Genomic DNA, 21,739 nt, shown 5'->3' on the forward strand with positions numbered 1-21,739 from the left:
ATCCAGCTTGTTCTCAGCACACAGTTCAAAAGCCTTCATCTCTGGTGATATGGGGTTTCATTAGTGCCTATGGTGTGGGCAGCTTACACGTCTAGAAAGGCGCTATCAGTGCTGAGAAGTCCAGAATTCAAGACATCTCTTTCAGGGAATGCCATGTACATTTTATTTTATGTCAAGATAAAGAATAAGAAATAGAGGTTAATGAAACTCTACAAAAATCTGTCTACTGAGATTTGAAAGCTTCATGCATCCTTCTTTTCTCAAATAAGTTTTTATTAATACACTTGCCCCTGAACCTTTTTCCATAATTGTTCAAAGACAGGACATAAATTGTAGTAAACAAAATGTAGATCAACATTTGGACAGCCAGGTTTTCTATCAAAGACTGTAGACTCTTTAATTCATAACCAACTGGAATAAAACTGATCACAGATTTAAAATAGACTTCTCATTTGTACTGGTTTGTAGAATATGTATATTGTTGTTATGGGCTTTTAAATGTTGTACATTTTATGAACTAAACTTAGGGTAGTCATCTTCTTGGGCCACCCACTTCACGGCCGGTCTCTGACATTCCCTGTTACATGGAACTTGGCCTTCTGTTGGAGATGGTACTAGGGTTCACTCCAAACTATGCTGCAACTTGGTTTTGCAGAACACCAGCTTGAAGTTGCCGATTCTTGGAGCAGACACCTACTGACCACTGTAGCAGGGCCCACGCTCACAAGGTGCTGCCAATCAGGCACCTGACTGGCAGCACCTGGGGATACAAGAGGCTCAAAACAAGAGTCAATAGCAACAGCAGAAAAAGCTGTTTGGCATTGGCAGAGAAGATGTGGAAAATTTTTCATGGGCGCATCCCATATACTCAGCTCTGCTGCTCATCCCACAAATGCATGTTCCTTACAAATGTAGCACCACTTAAAAGGGAAATAAACAGTTTGCCTGCCTGTCTGATTTAAAAAAATCTGATATATGTCTGATTATTACGAGCTCTTCTTTCTTTCTTTTTTACTGAAAACATCAGAGAAATGGAAATATATTCACATTAAAACCTGTAAGATTTTAAAAACCAGGGTTGGGCAGTGCCCGTTATTTTTAGGCATCCTGAAAAGCAATTCAGTGGTGCTTTTGGTCTTGAATTGCCTTTGGGAGTAAAGCTGAAATCAAATGTTAACTTTTAACTATTATACAATCTTCTTTAAGCCCTGAAACTAAACCTGAAATAACAGAAAACCAAGTGTAATTATGAGCATTTTCCCTGCTTGGCACCAACTTTTATGGGTGGAGTGGACCAGTGATCCAATTTCGGAGTATTTTCTTCAGTTAATTAATAGATTTTGTTCCTTTTAGTTTTAGAAATAAATTACTAGAGGAGCTGACCACTGTTTCATCAGAATCATTTGAGCTTATAGTGCTTTTGTCTTTTTTTATTACAAAGACTTAAAAACAAGCAATAAATTGAAGAACTGACATGACCAGAGTGTTGTGTCTTCACTGCTACCTTTATTTCAATCCATCTTGTTCCTTTTTTTTCTATTTATTTACACAGAACATACAAATATGACACATGTGCCCAAACTTTCTTGCACACAGTTCATACTGTGCTGAAGCTTCACTGACTATATTTACATTCTCAGAAAAATAAATCATTCTTTTACACTTGGTTACATTTTATACAGACTGTGAGAAACATGTGGATCTGTTATTCCACCTCAGCCACATGAGCCACCTCTACCTCCATGGTCTGGATCACCTCGGGAGCTTCCTCCAGTTTGGCCCCAGAGAGCGCTTGCTGAGCGAGGACGTAGTTCACGACCTGCATTATGCCCTGGTCTGACAGCGTCGCCACCGAACCTTCACCCACTGCTTCTACAGCCTGCACGGCCTCCACCGCCTCCACCGTCTCCTCCGTGATCAGTACCGTCTCGATCTCCTCTGCGGGCGTCTGCTGGGCCGGACGGAGCTCAGGGGGCAGCTCTGAGGCCAGGATGCTGACAGCGTGCTCCACCTGCGTACCCTGATTGTGGAACTGCAGTGTGTCCTTCTCCAGCATGATCTTTCCAGGCAGGTTGTCCCCGTGGTATTTGGCCATGTGTTTACGGAGAGTCCGGGCATCGATGTGGGCTTCCTGACACATAGGACACACATACGGACGCTCTCCTGTGTGGGTGCGGACGTGACGTTTGAGAGAACGAGCGTCGGCCCAGGCAACGCCACAGGTCAGACACTCGAATGGCTTCACTCCTAGGAAACGAAATGCAAATCAATAAATTTTGATAAATATTAACATTATTTTTTCATGGATATAAAACTCAGATTTCTCTTGTCATGTTTGAAATGCAGCAAGTCTTCAGGAAGTACATGAAACCATAATCTCAAACAGTGTGAGTATGCCCTTCACTGCTGCACTGATGCTTTTCTTCTAGTTGCAAATATCTTAATGCTGTGACCACATGTATTAACAACAATGTTGCATTGTTTTGGGGATGTGAACACATCTCTAATGAGATTGACTGCAAACAAGTTCTCTGCAAATTTCAAATTGAGTAAATGCAACTAAAAGTACATAAATGTCATTGCCAAGGGGCTCTGAATTAAAACAATATCAAAACATGGCAAGTAGATACATGCGACTTAGCTACACCCATCTCTGCCATTTACTCCTTGTTTTAAACAAGGACAAGGATAAGGTGTATTTACTAAAAAGTCAGTCAGTATGTACAATGTAGAGATTTTCCGAAACCATTTTTCCCTTACCGATACGATTCCGATACCAAGGTGTTGATATCAGCTGATACTGAGTACTGATCCGATACCAGTGTGAACTTTCTGGACTGACTGTACAGACTAGCAAATTATTTTAGACCTGTATTTGACTCAGATCATGGCTCAGCAAACAGAATCATAATGTGCAGCATCTCTGTGACCCTAAAATTGTTTTCCTGCTGATTATTGAATTTTACAGCTAAACATTAAAATAATAACACAAGGGGCTGCGTCACAGGCTGACATGATTGAGGAATAGCCTGCCATTGTCTCACAAAGGGTAAACAGTATGACAGTCAGCATTCAAGCTAGCGGTTATGCATGATCGTAATTGGATTAAAATGGCTAAAAAGACGTTCAGTATCGGGTTTACTGGTGTGGATTTGATCGTTTCAGTCCCCAAATGTCACACAAGTTCCAGGCTTGCTGAAAATGCTGCCCATGGGATTCAAAGGCATCAATAGCGTCACTGGGAAGGCACAACAGCTAGCTTCAAGAGAAAAAAAACAAGTAACAGGCTACAATTTAAGGTTCGAAAGTTATTTAACTTTTGATAAACTGTGTCACTTCTTGTCATGCACAACAATGCCGATCTGAAACATATTTCAACGATCACATTCAGAGAAAAATTTTTACACATCATTCTTTGCTGCTACAGTGGGTCCTTAGGTTATTCTTTACTGCTCTAAAAATGGTAGCCCGTGCATGCAGTGTTTTTGGGCAGTGAAGAAGAATTGATTTTTGGTTTATAGCGCTAACATTTAGCATGGCTAAACGAAGGACAATAAAAAGTTAACCTTAATGGTATCGGATCGGTGCATAAACTTATTTACTCACCGGAGCAATACCTGTACTGTAAGCAGTATCTGATGCATTTCTGGTGTCGGAATTGGAACAACTCTAAAACAATGGTTGAGCGATTAGCTCGTAATTCATATGGGGCTATATGCGGCGCATCTCGGTTTGGGGCGACGACGTCACATATTATGTTGCTCTGATTAGCCCGTAAAGACGTGACAGACAGAAAGGTCATCCAATCACCCTCCAAGTGTCTTATCAAATCCTCTGCCCTTTCCCAAACACTGTCTATGGAAGGTTTACCGGATGGATGTGTGAAACAAATCCAATCGGGCGTGTCAGGTTACCACATTCCTTTATTAAAACAACATCACAGAGCCACATTGAAAGTTTTAATGATGGAAAATTTGTTTTTGCTTCTTCCTCATCTACCTCGGCATGAGCTTGCAATCGTTAGGGGTGGGTTGAGCTGTACTGTAAGCTGGTGTATATGGTGGCTGCTACCACTGAACTCAAATGCAGCTGTAGAAAAGCAGCTGTTTTACCAGGAATGCTCCACATTACTTTATTAAAGCCAGAGCAAAGAGTCACACTAAAAGCTTCTCTTGGCGAAGATGAAATTTTCACCTTTCTCCTGACTGGCCTTGGCATAAGTTTTATCCACTTTGTATCTACAACACTTTGTGTGGGAGCTTTCCCAGATGGATGTGAATATATCCATGCAGGTTAGCTTTGGATACCGTTGTTTCAACATTTTTCTGCAGCTTCTTATTGTTAATATTATCCTGTTCTTCTGCAGTCAGTGATAATGAGTGTGGTACAACTATCAGTAATGCCCTTCACACATGCAGCTTGCCAACTATGATTACAAGAGGACGAGTGTTGTTAGAGTGTGATCACACATCATACTACTGATGCATACTGTTGAAAGAGCAGAATCAAAACATTAAATGTTCAGCATGAGGCGGAGCAGATGACCATCCCTTCGGTCTAAGCACCATTCCCTAAGAAACACTGATGTTTTTCTTAAGTCTCACCCTGGTGGTTGTTGAGGTGGCGTCTGTACTCTCTGAGCTGAGTGAACTTCCTCCCACAGTGCTCGCACTCTCTCTCCAAGTTCTGCTTCACTCGCCCTTTCTTCCCATGCGTGGCTTTCTTCACGTGTCTCCTGAACAGAGCCTTCTCAAAGAACTCCTTCCCACAGACATTACACCTGAGGACACAGCAGAAACACAATGTTATTGTTTCCAAACAGAGATATTATGCTTACAGTCTTACTTTAAAGAGAGAAATTTCACTCCATCTGTAAAATGTTTTAACAAATGTACTCCTGAAAACTTCAGTTGGACTGTCTCTACAATCATCCTGGGTTGGTTTTTCACCAATGCACCTCTCAGTGAGAGACTATCCCTACATGTCAAAAACCTGCCTCCAGATGTAAAACTTGAACATTGGTAGATTGTAAAGATGAAGGTTCAAGGGACTGCAGAGCTAAATTAGCCACAAGTTAGAGCATTGTATGTATGTTACATAAAAACTGAAAGCACCAAGTAGACTGTAGTTCTGTTCAGACTTACTTAAAGGGCTCGGCTACACTGTGAGACTTGACGTGAGAGTACCAGTCCTTCTTCCAGCTGTAACACTTCCCACACACCTGACACTGGAACGGCTTCAGACCCATGTGTTTGTTCATGTGCTGCTGGAGGTCTTTAGCCTCAAAGAACCTCTTATCACAACTTCATGGGACAAGAGAGAAACACGCTTAGTAAACGCCTTGTAGCATGAATCTTTAAATCTTTTAAGAAGTGAAATCAGTGACTCACTGAGCGCAGGGGAAAGGACGGACGTCAGGCCGAGGCAGGTGCTTCTTCAGGTGTTTGCTCAGGGCTGAGGCTCGATGGAAAGTTGTTCCACACGTGTTGCACAGATACTTTGATTCACCTGTTGAAGGAATTTTGTTTTTTTGTAAAAAACGGTCAAAAACATCTGGTTTAATTTACTGTAAAATAATGTAGGTTGCACAAGTATGTAAGACGCTCTGTGTTTTGATGAGTTTCAGAGACAAAAACATTTGAACTGCTTTCTTGTGGGACAATTCAAACGCCCGTATCTGACCTGTGATCTTCTTTTTTTCATGTTGTTCCGCACCCTCTCAGGTTATGACTCTATCCTCTGTCCTCTGACAAAAAGCATAAATGCTTCTGAATACTACCTCTTCTAGTCACAAGTTGTCTTTAACTGAGGAATCTTTGCAATCCAATCAGCTCTCTACAATGTCTATTTTTCTTAACAGTTTAACAGCAACAGGGATAATGTTAAAAGTGTGACCACCAGCCTGACCAGCATCTGATTATCCTGTTTATTTTGCACAGTGAAGCAGCTGCTTGGAATATACAATGAAAGGAGGCCAATCTTTAATTGCATGCAGAGTGTAATGATGGCAGCTTGATTTGCAGTCATGATGCCCCATATCTCAGCATTTTATACTGGTATATTGGTAGGGCTGGTTTCAAATCAAGGAGGACAGTTATGGAGATAAACCTTGTGGAGTGATGGTTTAACAGTTAGAGGCAACAAGCGACATGCCTAGTACAGAGCAAAAGAGTGATGTAGGCTGCGAGTCTGTCTCACAACAATCTCTGCAAGCAGAGAGCTTAGCTACCGTACTATAGCTAGTAGATGTGCAAGTGAAAACAGATGGTACTTAAAGACCAACACAGCGGCACAAAAACAGCATGTTATGGACTTTACACAGCCACTTTAAACATTTTTCCCTTCCAGGAGGCTCTTAAAACAGACTGCAAGTTATACTTGGACAACTTTTATTCCTTTTTTTAATAAATTTGTATGATAAATTCAACAAAATATAAGCAAGTATAACAGAAAATTAAACAACTCTTTTAACCACAATCATCAGACTTTGGAGTACTAGTTATACCTAAAACTAAGCTTTTTATCAATCTAACAACAACATTAAATCATATGCTTGCATTTTGCAGTTATTTAAATCTTCACTCTGATAAAAAAAAAAAAAAGCTGTGAACACGAGAAGAAAAGCATTTCATGACATTGGAGCTGCAAGAAAAAACTAGGATCACAAATTCTGGATGAAGAAAAGCCAGGTTATGTGTATTATGTATATTTCGCAGAACAAAAGCTATTTGTTTAGTATGGAGCTGAACTGGCATTGGTCGGCACTGACCTGTATGGACGCTGGTGTGCTCCTCCATGCTCCGCTTGCTTACAAAACTCTTCTTGCAGTACTGACACTGGAACTGTTTGGTGACGTCATGCAGCGCTCGGTGCATCTTCAGGCTGTGTTTGTGGGCGAACGTCTTCCCGCAGACCTTACAGGAGTGAGGTCGTACGCCCGTGTGGTTCAACATGTGAATCCTCAGGGAGTACAGCCTCGGTAACGTCTTCCCGCAGATGTCGCAAACAAATTCTCTCTTTGTTTGAGGTGATGAACCTTTTTCTTCCAGGTCGCTCTCTGCTTTTCTCTCAGGGCTCTGCTCTGCAGGGGGTTTGATGACGGGCGGTCGCTGGCTGCTCTGCTGCTTGTGTCGGGCAAGGTGAGCACGGAGGGAGGCGGCGTACTGGAACTCTTTACTGCAAAGCTACAAGGACAGAAACATCTGTCACAACATTTATACCATTAACATTAAAAAACAACACTGATGAAAAGAAATACTTACAGTGCACTTGTATCCTCGAGCCTTCTCATGCTTTAGCGTGTGCATGATGAGAGAGTAACGTCTGGGGAATGACATGCCGCACTCTGAGCAGGTGTGCTCTCCCTCTACAGAGCCCTCTGCTTTAGTTTTATCCTTCTTTCCTCCACTCTCTGTGCCATCCACCTTCGTCCCAGCCTCATCTGTGCTGACCTCTGCTGTGACTGAACCCTCCATCGTGCTGGCGTCTGGATCTGCTGCTGGTTCAGACACAGACTGTCCTTCACTTTGTGTCTCCACTGGATGCTTGGGCGGTCTTCCTCTCTTGCCTGTTCTTGGTGTAACCTAAAACCACAATCAGATTCAACATCTTGATTAGTTTTTGACTCCTGGGAAAAAATGTTTTGTGTACAATTCGAAATGAAAGGTGTATCACAGCATTTTAACCTCAGGCCTCATTTTTAAAATTCCAGGACTAAAACAATTAAAAGCTGTAATGTGAGCAAATCTCTTGTCATCCTTTTCCCAAGATTAACAGGCTAATCTTTTTGCCCTGGTATCATCATAAATGATGTGTGCTAATGGAGCTGTTTGAGTAATGTATCCCTTGAGAGTTACCGTAGCTGGCCTAAAGTAGTTTCTGTTGCTGTGATTCTGGTCGCTGTGCTAAAACAGACAGAACCGTGGCTGTATAAAGTATACATCTGTGTACCAGTGGTTAATTTTCTCACTTCTTACCAAATATCTCTAGTAGACAAACTCTAGAAAGATTGATTACACATGTAATACTAATTCAGATGCAATACTGTGGCCTGTAATACTGTGTAGGCCTCTGTGTAGGCTCAGGGCTATACAGACATATGGGGCTTTTCCATTACATGTCCCAGCTCAGCTCTACTTGGTTTGACTTGGCATGGTAGCCGGGGAAGGCAGGGGATTTGCTTTTCCACCAAAACGGAGCTATCTGTTTGTGGGCGCAACTAGAGCTGATGATTTTTGAGTTCTTGTTGATCTTATCCACAGTCAGATCCCTACACTGATTGACTTTAGACTGTTTTGAAGAAAAAATCAAATAGTAGACTGACACTGCTATTTCGCTATTCTCTTTCTCTCTCTTTCCGTGATCAATAATTCACGCTTATCATCAAAAAGAAACAATTTTCCAACAAAGAAGTTGAAGAAAAGTCTTATTATTATTGATTTATGGGTCTTTAGAACAGCAGAAAATCAAAACAATCATATTTTTAGATTGGACAACAAGAACTACGTGCTTTACTGGCGCCAGTTAATAAAAAAATACTCATCAGTTGTTACATAGGAAAGACTGTCTCTATCATAGGCTAAATGTTTCAAACATCTCCAGCATTTTACTTTTAAATAATCAATAATTTGTCAATAAGAAGGCCAGAGTAGGCTGTTATAAGTCGGCACGGACAAAGCTGTAACCCTTGTGCTGGACCTAGTCTGTCCTGATTGTACTTGTCAGTGTGAGACTGTTTGCAACTATCGGACTGCGGTATGAGCACATAAAATCTTGAGTCTTGGTCGTGTGTCATGAACTGAGTGCTGAGATTAGAACACTGCAGTCAGTCTGAGCAGAGGCAGGGATAAAACGTACCCCCCTGGATGAAAATTTATCATCAAGGAGGGGGTGCTATCAGAAACAGAAGGAGGGAAAACACCCCCTGTGATCCGCTTTGACAACACCGGTGTGCTTGTAGGCGGGGCCTGGCTCGCTTGGGCCCTGCTCCAGGACAGGCGCGGCAAAACTGGTGATTGAAAAGCAAATTGGCAAAGCTTGGTTTGGCTCGGCGCGGCCAAAAGCCATAGTGGAAAAGCCCCCATATTGTGTTTAATGTAAGTAGTGCTATCACCTCTGGTCTTTGATTGTCTTTTGCAGGTTAGTGTCCACATGCCAGTGCTGAATATTGTCACTCAACACTTTGGTTAAATGCAAGTATAACATGATACAGCCTCTGGATAATGTCATGTCATTTTTTTAAATCAAAATAGTGCTAAACCACTCTGTTCCTGTGAAATGCTATCCGTACTATCAGTTCGTAATTGTTTACACTGGATTATAGAGCACTAGAGCAGCAGGGCAGTAGTCACTGAGATCAGCTAAAGGGGCTTCTAGTGGTGGGAAGCTGGATTACAGTTTAAACAGCGCTTTTGACCAGGAATGTGGGTTTAAAAAAAAACATTAAGAATTTGTTTAACCAACTCTTAATTTAGGTGTGGACTACCAAGAAAAGAGAATCAAACCGTTTAGCCAGCTAATCACATGCATTCCTTACATGTTGTAATACAATGTAAAACTACCTACTAAGGTACAATATCCCAGGGTTTCAAATTCAATGTAAAAATGTGGAGTTGGAGAAACAGCACAGCTTTGTTATGATGTTGCTGCAGACTGTTACTGCATTATTAATCTAATCACAGTTGCAAACATGACATCAGGCTGTGCAATTACATAATCACATGAAGGGCTGCGATTATTTATGTTTTAAGTGTTAATTAAAAGATTTACAAAAATGCCTGCAGAAAGGCTTTTATAGAGCCCCTGTTGGAGTACCTTTATTTCAAAAGCAAAACTGTTAATTTTAAGAAAATTATTGAGTTATTTTAAAAGCGTTACTGTAAAACTTCAGGTTTTGTATTTTTCATGCTATGTAATGTTTGCATGCTTTGAGTTGTGAAACACACACACCAAAACCATCATTTTTCTCAGCATTTTCCTTGATAACCAAGCATGTAAACTCATGATACCATTTATGTATTTTATCAAACTCCCACTGAATATTGCAATATTGTCGAGTATAATCTCAATCCCACATCACCACCAAATCGTACAGCACTATTGCAGACTAACAAATACTACAGAGCAACCAGAAAAGCATTTTAGATCTCTCTTTAAGCCTCTAAACACCATTGACTAAAACATCATTTTAATTCCCAGTTCACAGCAGCTGCCGGTCTGCCACAGCCTCCCACAGGGGCTTTTAACGCCACTTAAATGTGTCTAAGTACCTTTGGTGTGGTGGCACGTGGTGAGGTTGATCCTTTCTTTGCCTCCTCTTCTTCCTCCAGTCCCATGTGTAAACGAGCGTACCCGCCCTCAACTATCGAGCGCTGTCTGAGTCTCCTCTTGTTCAGCTCGTCTGACGCCATGTCTTGTTTGTCCCTGTGGCTTTCATCAACAGAAGAATCTTCCTCCAAAGGAATAAACTCATCCACCTCCACCTCTACCTCCTTCCTCACTTTGGCTGGTCGACCTCTTTTGCGTTTCTGGGGTGGTGGTGTTGGATCTACGCTCTCCTGAGGCGTTGCTGCTGCTTCAGGTGAAACACTGACAGCCTCTGCTGAGTCCACTTTGTCTTGATCTACCTTTAAGACTAATGCTTCTGTTTCTGTGACCTGTGGTTGCTCCATGGCGAGGCAGGCTGACACCACAGCGAGAGACTCACTGGCCCCGGCCTGTCCGCTGTGGGTGACCACGGTCATCGTCTCCCCCTCTGCTCCATCCGCGCTGCGGGAGATTAGAGTGACCGTCTCTCCTGGCTCGGCCCCTCCGCTCTGAGTGATCAAAGTCACTGTTTCACCTTGTCCTGCCTCCACCTGCTGCACCACGTCTCCCTCTACAGCTTCAGTCATTACGGCGGCCTGCTGCTGGATGATTGCCTCTCCTGAAGCTTCAACAAAAGCTAATTGTTCACCCGTTACAGCCACACCACCCTGTGTGACCACTGCCCGGCCGTCGCTCTGTATGGTGACCATGTAGGCGCCTGAATCGTCCTTTGGGCCATCCTGAGAAGCTGGTTGGCTCGACACGACTGTGTGAACGTCTCCTTTTTGATAGACTGTCAGCCTCTGCGCCTCCACTTGCTTGTGCACAGACTCACAGATCTGTAGCACCTCCATCATGAGCAGATGTCGTGCCAGGTTGGCGATATCCGCCATAATGGAAAAATTAAATGTGAGCATGGAGGTGTATGCAAAATCCAGCAGGGGGAGGAAGCTAGCTTTGGTGAAACCTAGAGAGAGAAGCAAGATGGTTAGAAGAGGAAAAACTATGCTATCCATCCAAGTAATATCTATGATTGCATCAAGATAACAACATAAATAAATTGATATCTCAAGAAAACATTTAACACTTGCTCTTTATTACAGGAAAAGTGACTAAAATAAGCTACAGATATGCCTGCTTAGGGAAAGTCATCATTAAGTTTTATTTTGAAAGTTAACATGAACCTGCACACTATTTCTTTTTACAACTTTTTCAAATTATACTGAACAAAAATAATGTCAGCAGTCTCACCTGAGAGGTCGAGCACAGCTTCATGTGTTGAAGCGGCGCCTTTTTCAAAGAAGAGCTCATTGAAATATTCACTACACGCAGCCAGAACAGCTTTGTGCGCTCTGTGCTCCTCTCCTTCGATCAGCAGAGTAATGTCACAGAATTGATTGTTGAGGCGTTGCTGGTTCAGTTTGTCCAGCATGGTTTGGCTGTGTTTAGTCATGAACTGGTTCACCTCGCCTTTACTGTCCACCTGGAGAGAGCAAAGACACACCGAATCAAGATGTAGCAAAAGAGCTGTTTCAGTATATTTAAACCAGGGTTCCAGTTTCAGGTTAAAATACCAACTAATTTCAAAACAAAAGTAGCTGTAAATATGTCAAACCAGACTGAATAATAATCAAATCAGAAAGCTTCTATGCCTTTCATTAAATATTGTGCATCTGTAATTAATATGACTAGAACCAAATAACTGCAGGACACATACAAAGACCAGCTCATGCTTTGCCATCGTCTTGGCCAACTTTGATTTCTGGTTAGAAGAAGAGTCTGTGGGGAATAATCCATCTTCTCCTTCGTCTTCCTCCTCCTCCCCCTCTTCATCATCAGTCATGTTGGCTTTGCGTCTCCCCACCCTCGAGAAGAGCCGAACTCCAGAGCCGTCATCAGCCCCGCGTCTGCTCTGACAGTGAGCGCACTCTCTGATGTGATCTTTGACGTTCTTCAGGATACCTGAGGGACACAAAAACTCAGTGAATGAGCATGTTTTTCAACAGCGTTGTTGGGGTAGTTTTGTCTTTGTAAGAGCCATTTGGCAAGATGTTAAAATGTACCTGAAGAAAAAAAAAAAACCTAAAATCAAATCATATTAATACTTTTCTAAGGGGTGCACAATGTTATCCGCACAATATCAGTATCGGCAGACTAGATATTATCTTATAAAGTGAATACTAGTATCGCAGACATGAACATTTCTGCAGATATTTACAGCTGAATCATAGGTGGCTGCCTAGTTGCCACACACTCAAGGAGGAATTCTGTGAGACCTGAACATTTTGACTGGAGCCCTAATTGTAAAACAAGTACCAGACAATATACTTCCCTGCTCTGCTTGACTCAGCCTCTCTTTGTGCTGGAGACACTTTGGTTTTTTACAATTAAAAAAATGTCCATACATCAGTATTTGCTCTGATGAGTTTGGATACATCAGCAAAAATCCAACATCATGCATCCCTACCTTTTCTGATATCACAGCTATAAAAGGGCACCCAGAGTTGGCACCTTTCTTATTTCAATCATCAAAAATTACTATTACTTCTATATCATATCCAAATTACACATAAAATGCCAAGTTTCAAAATTTACCAGTTAGTTTTTGTCATCTTGGCAGTGCAGGAGTAAATAAGTAATTTTTGATGGATTAATTCCTCCCTATAACATCTGTCGAATGAAATGGACTTGTACATATTTTTCTACTTTATCTTTTCAATTAGAAATGCTTCACAGTGCTATAAGAGTCATAACAAAACTTCTGAATCTCTTGGGACTTCAAAAAGACTTATAAAATGTCTGTGTTTGCTGACCTGTCTGCCTTGTGTCTGTGGCAACATCTTTTGATTTGAAATATGACTGAAAATAAAATATTTTTAATTGTATTTTTGGATGAATGAAACATTCATCATTGTTCATTGTTTCACAATATTTAAAGGTATCAGGTTTGAAAAGTGAACACTTTGGTTTAAGGAGAGTAGTGCATCCAAACACAGTCAACACAAACAACACAAACACATTTTCCTCTATCTGTCAGGATATTGTTTAACATTTTAATCATTACTATTATAGTGAGGAGTCCTATGTGAAGCTTAATATAAGTGGAAGACAATGGTGCTGCTTACAACACATACGATACCTAGCCGACTGAATTAAGACACAGATATCAATGCTTCATTTTGATTCCCTGCCACCCAATGAAAGGCAAGAATTTGTTTGACTTATGTGTTAAGTCACACCAGTTTCCTTTTCTTATTTCATGTTTTACTGACATGTTATAAATCTATTTCTGCAAATCATTGATTATACTCAGAAAGCTTTTAGTCTCCCCTTGACTTTTTTCCTCTCAAACATATCAATTCAAGCAGCATTTAGGCACCAGCACTGTATAAAAATTTAGCACATGTATCAGAAAAAATCCAAATAATATGCAACCCTAAACTATAAGGAATATTTTAAAAATATGAACGGTATGTTTTACAGTTTTTAAAATAAAAATGCAACGACCATTGCCAAATGTTAAGCCAGAACATGGTCATTTGGTGAGATCTACGCTCTAATCAAAGTAATGTAAAAAAAAAAAAAAAACACTCCCTGAATTTGCATCGCTTGTATATACTGTTTTTTTTTTTGTTTGTCATTTTCATCATAGTCAGTCAGCCACCTCTTAATGCAAATTTACCAATAAACAAAACATAATTGAAACAACACTAGAACAATAATAACAGACTAGTAATATAATAATAATAGACTAGTAATGTAATAATAATATCAGACAAAAGCCATGTCAACTTTTGTCCACTAGATGGAGACATGGAGTCATTTAATGCACCGTTGTGGCGGGTGGCGTATTTATGTTTGTTCCAGACTTTACGTCTAAAAAGGCTGATTTACCTATCACATCACTGTGTACGCTATCATACAGCGCCTCTGCCTCGGTCTCTTACCTCTCCACCAGTATTTCTGAGAAATGACCTCCCAGGTGAGCTGCTGGTTGAGGTGATCTCCGTATTCGGTGATGTGCGTCTCGTTGATAAGTTCCTTCCTCCGCTCGTCCTGCAGCACCACCTCCAGCTCTGTGAAATCATTCTGCCCCTTCAGCCTTCGCTGGTAAAACAAAGTCCCATTCCTCACCACATAACAGGTAGCCGCTTTACGGATTTTTCTCTTAGTATTTCCTGGAGTCCCCGGCGCGTATGGCTCCCGTTCATCAGTCAGATAACGTATGATGGCCAAGTAGCTTTCTTCACACGACATGTCTCAGCTGACCCGCGTTTTCCACGCCAACGAAGGGATCAATCTCGAAGAGGGTGGCCCTCTTCGGGTTGTAACGTCGAGATATGAATTTAATATAGCGATCTTTAAATAGTTAAAACGAAATAAGATAGCTAGAACAACATTTTAAATTGTTTGTTAAGGTGGAACTGCTGTTACTAGCCGTCAGGGTAGACTTGCCCGAACAGACAAAATGGCTGCTGCACAACCGGAACTTGCGTCAGGTTTGGCGGAAGTACTTTGTCGATGTCTACCACGAGAGGGCACAATGTACCAACATATGACAAAAAAGGTGATAATTTCACGGCTATTTTGACTGTAATTTGATCGTTTTTTTAAAATTTATTTTTCTATTTATATTTAATTATGTCGATAATCACCCTTTTTGTGATTTACCAATCGTATTGTGTGGTTCCTGGGGGAAAAGTTTATCATACTATTGCATTAGGCAGTTTGGGACTGTTGGAAAGTTACTAGTTAATTAAGTTTATACGGCTTAATAAATAAAACACACGTTAAAGGGCTGCTCTTTTATAATACCTCTTTAGACTTACATTCTATTTAAGCGCTCTCACACACAAATGGCCACACTGTAACTGAAGACACTGTGATGCAAAGGCCCAGCCCATAATTATTAAACTAACCCTAATTCAACCACGTCTTTTCTGCACCCGTAGCGTCAAGATTTGTCTTTTGCCCATGATCACATAAATGTTTAGGCTGCAGGAACCAGGGACTGGACCTCCAAGCTACCAACTGTAATGAGCCACAGCACATGTTGCATGAGGCCTATCTAAGTGAAAATTCATTTTGAGGCTCAGCTCACAAAATTAAACAAGGACTGTGTTAATATGAGTGACTACCAAGTTCACCAAAAGTAATATAGACTCTCCCAATCAAATAAACATTGTTTCATGTGTATGTTGATTTAAGGGGGGCACAGGTGGCTCTGTTGGGCCACTGGTACAAAATGCTGAAGCCAAACTTTTTACTGGTGAATATCTGCAGCTGTTGTACTTCTCAGCAAAAGTAGCAGAAGATGATGTACTTAAACTTTGGAAGGACATTTAAAAGTTTAAGAGTGGGTGTCTTTGAAACATTGTATGGTGACTAGATTTGATCAGTGATGTTTGTTTTACATTTAATGTTAGTTTATATTCATTTTTTATTGTGTTAAACAATAAAAAAGTGTATTGCAGTTACTTTTCCATATACTGCATATACATATATACATGTACACCATTACTTTCTTTTTAATTGAAAAACATATGAGCTGATTGCTAAAAGAGAATAAACATTATTGATGAGAAGAATTTTCTGCACAAAGATAATTTATTCTTTCATCACAGTGCAATATGCACCAGAACATCTCTGCTGGGAGGTTAGAAAATGGATCTTTGACACACATTTCCTTAAAGAGACACCTCCTGTGATTTGAAAATTGTAGAAGGCTATATTGCCGTTCCAATAAAATTTCGATGAAACCTCAGGACTCTACGATTACGCTGATGTGACGTTATCATGCATTATTTTTGTCACATGCAAACAAAGCCAACATTTTGCGTTGCAATGCTTTCCACTTGTGTGGAAGGTGGGATTTTTAAAGTCTGTCAGTTTTTGTGTGCTGTCAATAAGTCAACTTGAAAGGTAAATAAGATCATTTGAATTCAATATAAAAATATGATATATGATAATTAAATATAATATAATATGACCATTCTCCTTGTAATTGTGTTCATAAGAAATGTTACAGTGGGACAGCTAAAATTAAAAATTAATGCATCGATGTAATTGTGTTCTTATGCATTAAGCTTGATTTTGGCTCACTTATACAACTTTCTAAGTTTAATTTGCACTATATGGGAATAATGGTAGTTTTAAAGAGTGGATTTCTAAACTCAAAACATACACATATTAAGTAGCATTAAAAATAAAAATAAAAACCTTAAAGTTTTTACAGTGCTGCTTTAAAAATATCTTAATATTTGCCAGAAAATATATATATATATTTTTTTTAAATAAAAAATAAAGTTACTTCTTCAGGGTGCAAATGCAGTGAAGCTACTCTAAACTTAAGGCCTTTCTGCAGGCATTTTTGTAAATCTTACAAGTACTACTTAATACAAAAATAGCTGCGGTTTTATGCGGTTATGTAATTGCACTGCTTGCCATCACAATTGCGATCAGTATAATTGGGTAGCATTAGCTCCTAATACACTCCAAAACTGCCTTTAAGGCTGTGTTGGCTGTATTAAAAGCCTCCCCATTGTTAGTTCATGGCTACATTATGTGCCAGTGGGTGATATTCGTCACAAAGGCTGATACTGGCCAATACTGATGTCAAACTGATACCTTGGTGCAGCTCTCCTTTGCTCTTACTAACCCTACTTCTTACAGTCGCTCAATCACATATTAGGGTTTTATGTTCAGATTTTTTGGTTCTGGTAAGAACTGTTGCAGCAGCATTTTGAATGAGTTGAAGTCTTTGAATGGATGATTTAGGAAGGCCGGTGAGTAAACCATTGCAGTAGTTTAACCCTCTTGTGATAAATGCGTGTACTAATTTTTCTGAATCAGGCATTGACAGAAAGTTCCTTATTTTTCAGAAGTTTTTTAGGTGATAAAATGCGGATTTTGTGGCTGTTTGGCACATAAAAGCTCAAATTTCCCTCCAAAATAACAGAAAAGCGGCTGGTCTCTTCATCCACTCGTGCGTATTTAAGCAGCGCCAAGGGCTTTGATGCTGTATGACACACAGACACAACACTCACAGACATATGCAGACACACACTCACACTGACGTGTTGGTTAGACTGAAGGCTTTTATCTGTTTAGGGAAAATGTTTCAGAATTTGCAGGATAAACTCAGACCTGAACTTTGTCTTTCTGCTTTAAAGTGCCTCTCTGTCCATGTGCGCCAGCGCCGTTTATGTGTGTGTGCTCTCCAGCTGTGTGTCTCTGTCGCTCATGCGACCCAGGGTAGGCGTGTGTCTAAATATTGTTTAATTAATACTCCATCTATATTCGTTGTTTGTTGAAGGCGATCTAAATGATGAAAACCTCTGCAAATGTGCACATACTTTAAATGTTATTGAACCTTTTAAACATTTGTATATTCAGGGTTAATTATAAATTTGCCATAAATTGATAATCAACAGTTATAAAAGGCGAGAGAAACTCTGAAACTTTAAATCAGTTCACTGAGGCAGTGAGAAACAGAGGCAGAAGAATTAAAGTCTGTAACTGTTCACTTAGGAGTCCAAGAGAATTCAACTAAACAGTCTTTTTTTTCTTCCTGTATTATACATCAGTTGTTTAATGTTCTCCAAATGTGAGCTTCACCACCAAATGTAAGTCATCTATTATTTAAAGAGATATTTTAATTAGTATTAGACACACGTATGAAAACATGTCCTCCATACAGTATAGATATTCTAGAATATTCTCTGGTGGAGATTTGTCAGAGTGAAAATTAGAGATGTTCTTGTAATCTGCTGTAGTTTTTTCTAATAAACAGCCGATTAACAGTATTTTAATTTTAGCATAAACTTGATACCCATTAAGAAAATAAAATCTAAGAGTTTTGAGTCGTAGAAGACTGTCTCTAACAGTCTGACCCATATCTCAGTAGTGTGCTGTTTCATATGTACATGGAGAAGTGCTTTATTAAGAGGAGAGCTGATGTTGATCACACTGGTGAGGGAAAGTAGAGCACGTGTGTCATATCATACCCTTTGTACCAAAGTTGGCATATAGCTCAGAGTTACCAGACACCAAAGTTGTGGCTAGTGGAAATACTGAGTGGCTAGTAAGTTTGCAGAACCACTAGCCACCGTGGCTGGTGAGCAGAAATGTTAATGTCAAGCCCTGGTTGTGGCACATCAGGTCTCATGATGAATCCTTAGTGCCCTGAATTCCTTAAACGTATGCATGACTGGATACTTTTTGAAAGCACAGAGTCTAAAGACCATGGATTTAAAAACAAATACCCATAGATTTGCTCACCAAGCGTACTCATGCTCAGTTTTATTACAAATCAGTTTTGGCCAAAAGAAGACAGACATGAACTCTGGGTCATAAACAAATTGCTTTGAGTTTTTCTTGTTTTTTAATTTTAAAACAGAAGTTTGTATTTCAGACCTCCTCAGAGCTCAATCCACCACCAATGATCCTAAAATCCTTTAATCAGCGTCTCCTCTTCATCGTCCAAGTTGAAATCTGAGGATGAGCAACATTTTCCGTTATTGCCCCCCAGCTGTGGAACTATTTACTTCTGCCAAGTTTTCCCCCACTGTATTTTTTTCAATTCCCAGAGAAACATCTGCTTTTCAAATAAGCTAAGTGAATCAACATTACCATTAATTCTTCAGCATTGTATTGCTTCTCTTTTCAAGCTTAAAAATAAAGTCAGATGAGGTTTTGATGATCAGGTATTTGAGTATTTCAGTGTTATTACTATGACACATTTGACTTAAAAACTACATTAAACATCCCAACTAGATTATAGACGTGATGGCATATTCAAATGAATGTGCATGCACAATAACATGTAGCATAAACTATTCAGGTTTTGTATTAAATACATAAGAGCTTCATTTTACATAATAAGCTTGATCAAGGTGTTGATGACCTCACAAACTCTTCCAATGAGATGTCATTTATCTGTGCAGATACATATGGGACAAGTGTCACTTATCACCCCTCGACTTCAGATAAAAGCTTTTCCATCAGGACAGCTATGTGAGATATTTAAGACATGAGATAACACACTAGTGACGATTTGAAACACAATACAACATACAGTCTGATATAATGGTTTTTCCCTTCTTGTTAATGTCTTACGGGAAAGGTTCTGTTTGCATTCATCCTCTACTAAATGTCAGACAGCACAGACATATAGAGAGTGATACCCATGTGGGTGGTGGGGATTTCCCTTTGTTAGATACTGAAAGCAGCCTCTCTAAAAAGCTTTCCACCCTCACAATCATTTCTGTATCAGTAACAGCACAAGAGCCAGCTGCACTGTTATTAAATCAACCCATTAACGAATACCTGCACCTCTGCTTCTAAAACTCATGTAGAACCACAAATGACAGCAGGGTTACAATGATTTTCAGACCCCCTTCACTTTCTTCAATCTTGTTATGTTGCAGCCTGATGCTACAATTGTTTTAATTCATTTTCCTCTTATTAATCTGCGCTCAGTACTCCATCATGACAAAGTGAAAACAGAATTTTTGCAAACTTATGACAACTAAAAAACTGAAATCCACATTGACATTTTTTCACACATTTATTCAGACCCTTTGCAACAACACTTGAAATTTATCTCAGGTTCCTCCTATTTCTCTTGATCATTGTTGATATGTTTCTACACCTTGATTGGACTCCATGTGTGGTAAATTAAACTGATTAGACATGATTAGGAAAGGCTCACACCTCTCTATAGAAGGCCGCACAGCACATCAGAGCAAAATCCAAGCCATGAGGTCAAAGGAACTGCCTGCAGAGCTCAGAGACAGGGTTGCTGCAAGAAACAGATCTGGAGACGGTTACAGAAACATTTCTGCTGCACTGAAGGTTCCCAAGAGCACAGTGGCCTCCATAATTCCCAAATGGAAGAAGTCTGGTACAGCCAGGACTCTTCCAAGAGCTCGTCGCCCGGCCAAACTGAGTGATCAGGACTGAAGGGCCTCAGTATGAGAGGTGACCAAGATTCTGATGGTCGCTCTGACTGAGCTCCAGAGATCCTGTGGAGATGCGACAAAGTTCCAGAAGGGCAATTATCACTGCAGTCCTCCACCGATCTGGACTTTTGGGAAGAGAGGCTACACAGAAACCTCTCCTTAGTGCAAAACACATCAAAGTCCACTTAGAGCATCTGAGAAACAAGATTCTCTGGTCTAATGAAACCAAGACCGAACTGTTTGGCCTTAGTTCTAGTTGTCTGGTGGAATCCAGGCACCACTCATCACCTGCCCAATACCATCCCAGCAGTGAGGCATGATGGTGGCAGCATCATGCTGTGGGGGTGTTTTTCAGCAGCAGAGGCTGGGAGACTGGTAAGGGTTGAGGGAAAGCTGAATGGAGCAAAGTAAAGACTGAAGTATCATCCTGACTTATGTCAGAATGATACTTCAGTATTTTTATTTTCAATATACTTGTAAACATTTCTAAAATTCTGTTTTCAGTTTGTCATGATGGGGTTCTGAGTTTAGATTAATGACAATAAAAATGAATGTAAACTATTGTAGCAGCAGGCAACAAAAAACAAAATTGAATAAAGTGAAGGGGGTCTGAGTACGCTCTGAATGCACTGTATAAGAAGAATACCAGTAAAACTTAATAGGACCACTTTGCTAAATTGTGTAGTCATGCTTTAAGGTAAATACTAACAAATATACTAGCAATGATCGTGCTAATATGCTAACATTAGGAGGTATTGTTAAACATGTTTACTATCTGTGTTTGGTTTGATAACATGCAGAAAATAAGCATTTAAAAACACATTATAGCTGAAGCTGATGGGACCGGATCATCTGCATTCCTAAGCACAGGGAGGAAAATAAGGGGGACAAAACTCATGCAGATCTGGCCTGTGGTCATTAAGATGCTTGACTGGATAAGGGAAAATTTCACTTCTTTTTATCCTAATGATACTGAGAGCTAGCTTTGCTAATGTTAGCAACACCGCTAATGAGTCAGGACTGACAATCCCCATTACCCTAGAAGTTGAAAAGGCCTCACAGGAGAAAAAGACCAGATCTGGTTTAATGGGAAAGGAATCCAGATATTGACAGAGTCGGGTAAACAAGTTTTTTTTTCTGATAACGCATGACTGAAGTGCACGTAAACATGTCAAATCAGATAATATCATTACTTGATTATTCCCAGTTATCAGATGTGATCATGTAAACACTAATTTCCCTGAGAAGGCCAGAAGAATATCTTAGTTCAAGCACAAATAAGGCCTGAATTGCTTGTTACAAGTAAAATACTTAACAACCTTAACATGGACAAATACACACCCTAACGGTTGAGTTTTGTGTTGCTGCACTCCTCTCCTTTTCTGTCAATTTTTGAATTGCACTGACTTGCCTTAGTGTGGCACTACAGCCCATGTGTAATGATCTGTAGGTCAAACCTTATACTCTGACCT

At 40.1% G+C, this 21,739-nt stretch overlaps 1 protein-coding gene across 1 annotated transcript; it reads right to left on the reverse strand.

Annotated features, from left to right (window-relative positions):
* Positions 1 to 1,494: 1,494 nt before the first annotated feature.
* On the reverse strand, positions 1,495 to 14,760 carry zbtb11 (zinc finger and BTB domain containing 11). The gene is made up of 10 exons (XM_041791813.1): positions 14,253 to 14,760; positions 12,023 to 12,267; positions 11,557 to 11,788; positions 10,269 to 11,272; positions 7,263 to 7,583; positions 6,770 to 7,184; positions 5,391 to 5,508; positions 5,145 to 5,303; positions 4,605 to 4,780; positions 1,495 to 2,247 (listed from the first exon to the last, which is right to left on the reverse strand). Exons 1-10 carry the CDS (start codon positions 14,560 to 14,562, stop codon positions 1,706 to 1,708), a joined length of 3,522 nt encoding a protein of 1,173 aa, XP_041647747.1. The 5' UTR covers positions 14,563 to 14,760; the 3' UTR covers positions 1,495 to 1,705.
* Positions 14,761 to 21,739: the final 6,979 nt, after the last annotated feature.

This window comes from Cheilinus undulatus, linkage group 7 (genome assembly GCF_018320785.1).
Source record: "Cheilinus undulatus linkage group 7, ASM1832078v1, whole genome shotgun sequence".
In the NCBI taxonomy this organism is placed as follows: Eukaryota; Metazoa; Chordata; class Actinopteri; order Labriformes; family Labridae; genus Cheilinus; species Cheilinus undulatus.

Bases quoted from the DNA above. Each gene is read 5' to 3' on its own strand.
- zbtb11 (XM_041791813.1), bottom strand. From the start codon at position 14,562: ATGTCGTGTGAAGAAAGCTACTTGGCCATCATACGTTATCTGACTGAT. The intron at 11,789-12,022 runs GTATGTGTCCTG...TGCTCTCTCCAG, and splicing joins CAAAGCATGAGCTGGTCTTT to GTGGACAGTAAAGGCGAGGT. The intron at 7,584-10,268 runs GTACTTAGACAC...TTGTGGTTTTAG, and splicing joins CACGTGCCACCACACCAAAG to GTTACACCAAGAACAGGCAA.